Raw genomic sequence first — 10925 nt, 5'->3', positions numbered from 1 at the left:
ACGGTTTGTGTAATTTTCATTTTTATATTATTCTAATATCTAATAATGCAAGCAATTTTACTGGTTTATCCTTAACGTTCACACATCAATGAAACATCTTTGTATTTTCTTTGTATGCATGCGTGCATCAATGCCGAAACCGATAGCAGTTCTATTGAAAAACGGAGATACCTTTTTTATTCCTGAACGAAACATTAAGTGTGAACATTAATTTTCTCAGGTCATTTCCTGTCTGACTATCAAATTTGATCGTAATGAAACGATGATTTTGAATAATTTTGATACGGTGAACAAAATCGTTCTTGAACACTTAAGAGCATCCCTGTACTCTATAGCACAGCGAGGATTATAAGGTCAGATGATATTCCTGAAACCTGTGTAAATCAACGTAACATAAGCAGTCTTATAAACAGCAAATGGAGAATGCAACACGATGGTGGTGCAGATTATTTTTTCTTATTCGCACGATGTCATGTCTCCAAATTAAAAGATGGACAAGTTCCTTACAGAAATTTAGCGGGGTAATGGTTAAAATTAATTCTAATCTGCAGAACTACCTTCAGAGTAGTTTAGGCATTTGTTTTTGGAAATGCGTACTCCTTGTATTGAAAAATAGTATACTAGATTCTAGTAAATATTTACACACCTACGATTCATTCTCCTTTATTTAATCGAGAGTATTTTATTCGTCACATACATCGAAAAAGTCATGATTGCTAAAATTTTACTTTAGGTAGACGTGGCCGAGTGGTTAAGGTCGCTGACTTCAAATCACTTGCCCCTCATCGATGTGGGTTCAAGCCTCAATCGGGGCGTTGAATTCTACATGTGAGGAAGCCATCCAGCTTGCTTACGGAAGGTCGGTGGTTCTACCCAGGCCGCTGGCCGCGGACAGCAGGTGACCGCCGAATCAAAGTATAAAATAGAGGGAATTTCGTCGGGGGCGTATCAAACTGACCGTTAACGTCAGGTGACCGCCGATTCAAGGTGACCGTTAAGGCTGATTAGACTGTTTTATCACATCGTTTGTAAAGTCAAAATACCTATGATATTTTCCATAAATCTAGATAAAAAAAGGACTCCTTTATTCCTAGGTCCAATAACTCAAGTCAAGTAAAATCATTAAACATAAGATCGCTTCTCGTTTTTGACAACAATATGAATGTAAACTGTTATCAGCTGTATTTATCTTAAGAAAAATGGTTTTAATTCGAAAATATAAAATGGAAGTTATTTAATTTTATTTCTTTGATGGTATCTTGGTTTATGCAGTACTTTATTAACTTTCAGTCAGCCATCAACAATGTACATTTGAAAGATTGATAATTGCAAACCATTAAAGAACGATCAGGGTGGGATAATAAGACACGATTTTGTCTCATTACACACGAGCTGTCTATTCGTTAGAGACAAAAACCTTGCATGACCGCAATATTTACATTTATATTGAGTTTATAAGTCATAGTTTATGTTAAATGCATTTAAGGAATAGAATAAGTTTATGTAACTATTAAAATTAATTTATCTACACAGATGTCGGGCAACATCTGTATGGCAAGTTTAAGAAATCAGGAAATTCATTACAGATGTATTTTTCAAGAGAGTATCATTATTACAAGACATAATGTGAATTGGAACATTTTATTACTGAATTTATTTATAATTGAATGCGTTCATTTGCCTTATTGTTTGTTTGTGTTGGGTTAAACGCCGTTTTTCAACAGTATTTCAGTCATCTAACGGCGGGCAGTTAATCTAACCAGTGTTCCTGGATTCTGTACCAGTACAAACCTGTTCTCCGCAAGTAACTGCCAACTTCCCCACCTGAATCAGAGGCGGAGGACGAATGATTTCAGACACAATGTCGTTTATCAAATCGTCACGGAGAACATACGCCCCGCCCGAGGATCGAACTCACGACCCCGCGATCCGTAGACCAACGCTCTACCTACTGATCTAAGCGGGCTTATTGTGTTTTGATAATGTTTCATAAACAGTAATAAACTGCCATTTATAAAGGCTATTGTGTGTTTAGTTGTCGGCTGAGTATTTAAAATGGAGAATAGGAAAGAAATAAAACGTGTTTTGAGGCTATCCTTTACGCTGCTAAGTTTCTAAAATGGACTGGTCTATCATTCAATTTGGGCAGTGCCATTTATTATTTAAAGGGGTGTTCACTGAAAATCTATTGACTGAATAGCGAACAGTGCAGACCATGATCAGCCTGCACGGATGTACTGGCTGATCGTGGTCTACACTAGTCGCAAAGGTAGAATCACTTGCTGCCAGTAGGCTAAAGTTAAATTTATGGACATGGGGACTCTAAGTGCTCTTTCTGTCTTTCGACTTAATTTTAAAAACTGCTGTCAGTGCAAATTTTGTCTTATCCCACATGCCTAACTTAATTGTATGTATGCATGTCATGCAGATATCGGGTTTCTAAATGCTTTGTATTTGAAAGGTTCTATTGTAAATATATTTGTTCAATACACATGAAAAGAAACCGCAATACATTAACTTGTTCTTTACGCACAACTGCCTTCAAATTGCACCGACATAAGGTACGTGGGTATGATGGGCTTTGTAATGTCCCACCTTCGGGGTAAATAAATTTGGTAAAGTTAGAATGCAATAGTTGTATAACTTTTCACTGAAGGAGACAAACTTGTACTGCAAACATTTATCCTTAAAAATATTTGAAAAAAGTCTACTAAAAATATTGTGAATGGTCTTGACTAGTGTCAAATGTTTAAGACAGAAATTGTTTTGTAGCTTGGATAGAAAAATTAACAGTAAGTAAACAGTCACTTTTTTGTTTCAAACTGTGACCTAAACTCTCTGAGTGTCATTTTTAGAATATCAAAATTAAAGTAGAAATTTCACCAAAAAAATGCTACCTTTCTAGAGTAACTGCTGTAATAAAAAGCGAATTGTATTTATTGTACGGCAGACAAGTTAAGGTGTAATGAATTAGAAATAAGAAAGAAAATGGTTGTCTATAGAGGTTATGGCACAGCGGAGATGTCACTTACAGAGGTTCTGCAGTATTTTGTTCATATCTCCTATGATATTATATTAGCCCGTCACATGCTGTGATCAGTCATGTAATACTATTTTAGTATCACTTTTGTTCATATCAGTAAGTGTTGCACCGTTATGGTGGTACAATACAACATCAAACTATATTGCACTTGCTAGCATTTTCGCTGTTATGCTAGTCAATGGCATAATTACCTTATCAGAAAGTAATTATGGCTTTTAAATTTTGAAAAACGGAATATAACTAATTCCCCATAGGCATTCAGGTCAAATAGTCCCATTTTTATTGTGCCAGTCACTCGCTGAAACATTTGACGAGTTATAACATTTTTAGCCCACCATCATCAGATGGTGGGCTATTCAAATCACTCTGCGTCCGTGGTCCATCGTCCTCCCGTCCGTCCTTCCGTCCGTTAACAATTTCTCGTTATCGCATCTCCTCAGAAACTACCAGGGGGATTTTGACCAAACTTTGTCAGAATGATGTACTGGTACCCTAGTTGTGTCCCCCTGAAAATCAGACTGGTTTAACAATTTTAGTGAGTTATGGCCCTTTGTTTATTTCTATAATTTACATAGATTTATATAGGGAAAAACTTTGAAAATCTTCTTGTCTAAAACCACAGAGCCTAGGGCTTTGATATTTGGTATGAAGCATCATCTAGTGGTCCTCTACCAAGATGAGTCAAATTATTTCCCTGGGGTCTAATATGACCCCGCCCCGGGGGTCACATGGTTTATATAGACTTATATAGGGGAAAACTTTGATAAACCTCTTGTTCAAAACCACAGGGCCTAGGGCTTTGATATTTTGTTTGTGACATCATCTGGTGGTTTTCTACTAAGATTGTTCAAATTATCCCCCTAGGGTCAAATATGGCCCCGCCCAGGGGGTCACACGGTTAACATAGACTTGTATTGGGAAAAACTTTGAAAATCTTCTTGTCCAAACCACAAAGCCTAGGGCTTTGGCATTTGTAATGTAGCATCATCTAGTGGTTCTCTACCAAGTTTGTTCAAATTATCCCCCTAGGGTCAAATATGGCCCCGCCCTGTGGGTCACATGGTTCATATAGACTTATATAGGGAAAAGCTTTTAAAATCTTCTTGTCAATAACCTACAACATTCAAATTTGGACCACATGTATGGTTTTGAGTGGCAAGATGAACCTTGACATGAGTTGACCTTGATTTTGACCTAGTGACCTACATTCACATTTCTGTAGCTACAGCCTTCAAATTTGGACCACTTGCATAGTTTTGTGCACTGAAAAAAACTTTGACCTTGACATTGACCTAGTGACCTACTTCCACATTTTTGAAGGTACAGGATTCAAATTTGGACCACATGCATAGTTTCATGTTCCGAAATGAAATTTGACCTTGATATTGACCTAGTGACCTACTTTCACATTTCTCAAGCTACAGCCTTCAAATTTGGATCACATGCATAGTTTGGTGTACCGAAACAAACTTTGACATTTACATTGACCTAGTGACCTACTTTCACATTTTTGAAGGTACAGGCTTCAAATTTGGACCACATGCACAGTTCTGTGTTCCGAAATAAAATTTGACCTTGATTTTTACCTAGTGACCTACTTTCACATTTTTCGAGCTACAGCCTTCAAATTTGGACCACTTGCATAGTTTTGTGTACCGAAATGAACTTTGACCTTAAGATTGACCTAGTGACCTACTTTCACATTTCTATAGCTACAGGCTTCAAATTTAGACCACCTGCATAGGATTGTGTACCGAAACAAACTTTGACCTTGACATTGACCTAGTGACCTACTTTCACATTTTTGAAGGTACAGGCTTTAATTTTGGAACACATGCATAGATTTGTGTTCTGAAGTGTAATTTGACCTTGATTTTGACCTAGTGACCTACTTTCACATTTCTCAAGCTACAGCCTGCAAATTTGGACCACTTGCATAGTCTTGTGTACCGAAATAAACTTTGACCTTAAGATTGACCTAGTGACCTACTTTCAAATTTCTCAAACTACAGACTTCAAATTTGATGCACATGCATAGTTTTGTGTACAAAGAACTTTGTCCTTGAAATTGATCTAGTGACCTACTTTCACATTTCTCAAGCTACAGCTTTCGAATTTGGACCACATGCACAGTGTAGTGTACGGAAATGAAATTTGACCTTGAGCTAGTCAATTAGTCTTGAAATTTGGAACACTCAAAATTGGCACATTGGTGGGCGCGAAGATCACTCTGTGATCTCTTGTCTCAATAACGACCACTGAAAACAGTATGCTTTACAAACAGGTCACATTCCAGCCAATATTGAATGAATTTTAACTATATATATATATGGTTTGTTCACCCTCACATCGCTATGCATGTTTTAGTATATTTTGTTCTTATAACGGTGAACTGTACATATTCCATTTATATAAAAAATACTGTTCTGTGACCCTTTAAAATTGAAGACCGCAAATCAGTTCGAGTAATTGGAATTATCACATCCCGTAAAAGACTGTAAACCGCAAATAAATTGACCACGTCCTGTATCAAACCGAGACCGTAAATTACTTCTCTTATCTTAGATCTAACATACTTGTTAGTAACGACTGAAAACTATGATTACTGTTGTAGCACAGTAGAAACGCTCAAAAATAATTATTGACGGATTTACATCGTTATTGGTTGCCATGCTGTTTCACCGGATGTTTTGATTTTAATGCACATCCGTTCTTTACGTGTGTCATAAAAAATTGCTTAGCAATAAATAAACATACTTAAATCATCATTATATTACGAATTTGATTGCCACAATAAAGAAGATTTTGATCACAAAATATATTGTACAGAATGCCTCGATTAACGATAGATGTGTTATTAATCATATCTTACATGAGAAGCCGGTTTTATTCTTAATTTCGTCAGAAAAGAACAAGCATTCCCAAGTCTAGATCCACTCACACAACAAATATAAAACTTGTTCTTAACATTCGAAAATGTCATATTTTCTTTCATTGACGGAGTTTTTTTTTCTTTAAAATTCAAATGTTGTATATATTTTTCTCCGACTTGAATGACATCTATTATAAATTCTTAGGGGACGCGGCTCTTTGTCAGAGAAGTTGCTGTTTTAAGTAATATACGGGAAGTGATAAAACATATGTCACCTTGGTGATCAAGACCATATCATTGAACTTGTTTGTGTCACCTAATTACACCGGATCATAAAATTTACTGAAGCACATAAAATTTATTTAGTGTGACTCACTTTAATGCCCTCCGGCCATCAATGCCATATTTAGTACGTATTCTGATTAATATATCACATGGCTGAGCTGTTTTTAGAAGATAAGCGATCAGTGGGTCTATGATTTTAAGAAAAAGATTGATTTTGATTAAATTGTTATTTTGGGAGCTGTTATGATGTTGTTCGGTGGTCTTTGTTGCATTTGACCAAATTTTAGACCAGGGCAGGGTCGTAGAGGAACCAAACCGGTGAAAATTAGCAAATACAGACAATATGATACTGAAATCAATTTGTGAGCTAAGTGTCTGATTGTCGAAAAGGCCTGAATAATTGGGTAACAAATGTTAAGAATATGTTAGATATGTAATAACAGAATAGTTTACTAATTGGGATATATTGCCGAGTCGTCAACCATGGTGGACACCACCGTGGGGTATGGGGCGCTCATATGTTGCTCACTGCGCAATACAGGGTGTGCTGCTATGAAGATGGTCTGAATGTGACCCTCTCCTGGCGGCTTGACACCTCTGCATGTGGTGGTACATACGATTCGTTAAATATGTTTTTCCCAATTCATTTGTCATTTATGCATTTCGACCAATATTGTTATTTATGTTTGATATATCCTTTGTGCAATTTACTCTTAAATGTTTACGGTTAACCTTTCAAATATATTTCGGCAAATAACTGGCAGCGTTTAGATACTTTTTTTTATAATATCAAATGTATTATCCATCCTCAACACTATGTTAACTTACACTTTCACACGTGATAACATGTTTAATTGTATGTTATATAATTTATATGTACTATGTACAAGTCAAAATAAAACTTATGTTCTGTTCTGTTCTGTTTAACGCTTTTTGTGGCAAATTAAAGTTGATGGATATAACAAGGTCATTTTAAATTGGATAGTAAATACTGTTTGATAGAAACTCACAAAGTGTGCGTTTGAAAGCGTTTCGGTTTATTTAAGTTGTAAAACAATTGTTTAGTCTGTAAAATATGTAAAATGACTCTTAAAAGCTACAAGAGTTAGAGATGTTCCCTATCTAAGATTCTTTAGGAAGAACAATCCTGAATTGAGAAATAATCTGAAACCATGTTTAGATGATTGGGTTAACGGTAAACATCCTATTTCTCAAATAGCTTTGTAATACTAGTAACTGTGAGATATCAGATATTGGTTCGAACTGGTAGAGGATATCTTAAATGTTATTAAGGACAGATGTAAACAAAATTAATGTAAATTGTTAAATAATAAGTAAAATAAACCAACTTTTGAATTTGCAATGAATCCCTAGCACGGTACAAATACAAACCCTAGCAAGAACTTACATAACAACACAATCTTGTGACGAATATCGCGGATGAGGGTCGGAGCAAGTTTTGTCTGACCTAAAACATATGTATATTTTTAAAGCATGTGACCAGTTTACTGTCTGGATGCATGTCCATTCTCATTTCGTCTGGCTTCTATTGTAAGATTTTAGACCCGGTAGTCTAGATTGAGCTAGGAAAGTCGATTCGAGCATTTATCTATTTTGCACTATAAGTACTCGTCTGTAGGAATCCTCACTTCTATAAACACCATAAATAACCAGTTGAATATAAATGCCTTTAAATACATAGTATTTTATTCAAAAAACGTACCCGGGCCACAATAAGAAACTGACCCCTGCCATTTAAATTATATAGTTCTTCAACCAATAAAACAGCGGGATTGGATTACATGCATACATTTAATTGGCTGCAATTAGTATACTGTTTCACAAAGATGTTCGTTACATTTTAACAGAGTATAACATATTAGATTCTATGAGTTCTGCGCCCATTTCAACCAGCTAAAGAGGATCATCTTAAAAAAAACTGCGACTACAACACCTCTCGGTACCTAGAAAATAAGAGCACAAGAGCAGGAGAATCTTGTATGTACAATGTTGTAAGAACGAAACCTGTTTTAAACAAAAATATAACAAGGAAAACACAGTTCTAATTACGGATACATCTGAATCCTCCGACGACACATGATATCAAAGTCACCACCTGTCCAGTTGTTCAGTTATTTACGCTATGCAGCACAAAGGGTTTTTGGTCTACATTATAAGAATTCCATATATGGAAAAACATAAGATGATTATGCATTGTCTAGTTCACCAAACGCAAAGGAAAGAGAGTATGAACCGTCTGCTAGAATATCATAATGTCGATGTAGACATAAACGATGATTATGATAATTTTGACTCTTCGCCAATCCTGATAAAAAAGCATTTGTCCACTATCGAACACCAAAATAGGGAAGGCGAAGAACGGAAAAGTATGATAAGCCAATACCGCAATCCCTTGCTAAATATATCATGGAGAAAATTGTTTGATTTGGTACCATTGAGAAGCATATCTTAAGGTTATTTTAGAAACAACCACTCATCTAATAGATCTTGGTTACTCTGAAGTATGCAGTTTATAATAAGTTATTTCTGTTTGGCAAAATACGAGCGGAATACCATGCTCCAGAAAATACGAAAATTTCAAATGATGATCATCATCATGAAACTGATAACGACAATGACGTATAAAGATATTGTTGGCGATGTCAACAAAGAATTTTTTATCTGTTAATGTTTAAAAATACTGATAGTGTATGTTAGTTATACTTATTCTGCGAAATGAATTTGTTTAATCTGTTTTTATCATGCTTGTCATAAGAATATTTTTTTTTATATCATTGGTTGTTATTCTGTATCGTGAATTTTTACCAGAGTACAAATGTCCTCCCGTTGTTTTATTGATTCATCTCAACAGAAAGAACACGTAGAATTGATAAGTCACATTTGACCGAGCAACTGATCACGAGAACTGTTGTCATTGCAAGCTGGCCAATCAAACTCCGTAACCTTAGAAAGAACCTCTTCCGTTAAAATTAGTCTTTCCAAATTTAGGCGACTCTCTGGCTGAACACGATCCGCGGATTACATATTACTAAACCCGATGATGGAAAAGTGGCGTTGTTGAAACGTTGTTGACATTTTATTTGTCACAAAGGTTCACATACGTCGTTACCTTCGAAAGCATGGTCAATATGTGAAAACAAACCCCATTGCGACCTTCTCATTGTGCGCAACAAATTCTCGCATCGAATGCCCGGATGTCACACACACGAGATTTAGGACAGATACTACTAAATTATAGTTAAGAATTACTTGATCAATGACAACTTAAGTTTGTTGTGTGCGAGGACGTAGACTGTTAGCGCATCAAATCACTACATTAGGATGTTAAACAGAAAAATATAAAGCGAATATAGGTCAATAAGGTATTTGCAAGGGTTCCAGTAACCGGATAACTAGACAACTGTTTTAATAACTCAGTGGTAGAGTCTCCATTTTGAGTGCGAAATTTTAACTTTTCTAACAGATAGTGAAATGCCGCCGGTCCATTGCACAGCTAATTTACAGGAGCTAATAAAAGAATTTTTAACTGAACTCTTCAAAAAAATCTTCTTGTTTGAAACCACAAGGCCTAGGCTTGTGATATTTGGTATGTAACATTGCCTAGATGTTCTCATTTTTTCTCAAGTTTTCATTGCGAACCAGTAAAACTAACCTTGATTAACCTCGGTGTAGTTGTTCTAATACCGTCATGTTTGCTGAATTAAGTTCTAAAAGCACTTCAAGCCATTTCATTTTCGATCTTTTGTATTATAACTAGTGTCTGTCCTAATGGTTTTTGTATCTTGTCATTACAGATCATCACTATATTACTTTTCATTACAGAGCACCACTATATTACTAAAGCTGATCGTTGATCCATTACTTTGGCTGATCCTCAGTGTATTACTCACATTATTTTCATTACTTAACTGTTTCTCAGTTAATTACTTTGGATTTATTACTAGAGCTGATCAGTTTATTACAAGTGCTGATCCTCAGTTTATTACAAATGCTGATCCTCAGTTTATTACAAATGCTGATCCTCAGTTTATTACTAGTTCTGTTCTACAGGTTAAAACAGGTGTTGATCCTCAGTATATAAATAGTGTTTTATTACTAGTGATATTACTAGTGCTGATTCTTAGCATGTATCTAGTGCTGATATCCAGTTTACATTGATAACAATTGGTAAGCATTCTAAATGCTATTGTTTTATATTTTTAACTAGCGGATGAGAGGTCCTGCACCAAATGACTGTGATATGATCAAAGGGTTTTCTTTCATTTCAGATAAAGATAATATTTTGTTATTTTGAAATAAGGAGTTGGTGACACTGCGTAAAACCCTGCTTAATCATGTCAGATGAGTAAGTATAAATTTCATATCTATTTACTAGCTTTTTATGTATTTGTTAAATTATCATTCAAACATTCTGGGCAAACACAGAATTTGAAAACATATCCTCTACAAATTGTATTTTGTTTCTACAAAACTCATCTTTCATGTGTATTCTTGTGACTTTTTAAAAACGGCCTTTAGTAGTAAAATTAATAGAATTATATTTTTGAGAATTTTAATACTTTTTTTTTTAAATATGTTTATATTAATAGATCTATCTAATTGTCCTTTTAGTTTGAGAAATGTACTTTAAATAATTTTTAGAACTATTTGCTAAATAGCAGATGGCAAGTTATTTCTTTGGTTCAGTATAATCTTGAAATTCTT

At 35.1% G+C, this 10925-nt stretch overlaps 1 protein-coding gene across 1 annotated transcript in view; it reads left to right on the top strand.

Moving 5' to 3' along the window:
- Nucleotides 1-2612: 2612 nt before the first annotated feature.
- LOC123547120 (cytosolic phospholipase A2-like) overlaps nucleotides 2613-10925 on the top strand; it is a 51023-nt gene continuing 42710 nt past the window's right edge. Inside the window, exons 1-2 of the mRNA XM_053524586.1 lie at nucleotides 2613-2792; nucleotides 10490-10566. Of these exons, the coding sequence (XP_053380561.1) occupies nucleotides 10556-10566 (11 nt within the window). The 5' untranslated portion in view covers nucleotides 2613-2792; nucleotides 10490-10555. The remainder of the gene's footprint in view (nucleotides 2793-10489; nucleotides 10567-10925) is intronic.

The sequence above is a fragment of the Mercenaria mercenaria genome, chromosome 15 (assembly GCF_021730395.1).
Source record: "Mercenaria mercenaria strain notata chromosome 15, MADL_Memer_1, whole genome shotgun sequence".
In the NCBI taxonomy this organism is placed as follows: Eukaryota; Metazoa; Mollusca; class Bivalvia; order Venerida; family Veneridae; genus Mercenaria; species Mercenaria mercenaria.
This window is presented reverse-complemented; position numbering and strand designations above follow the sequence as displayed.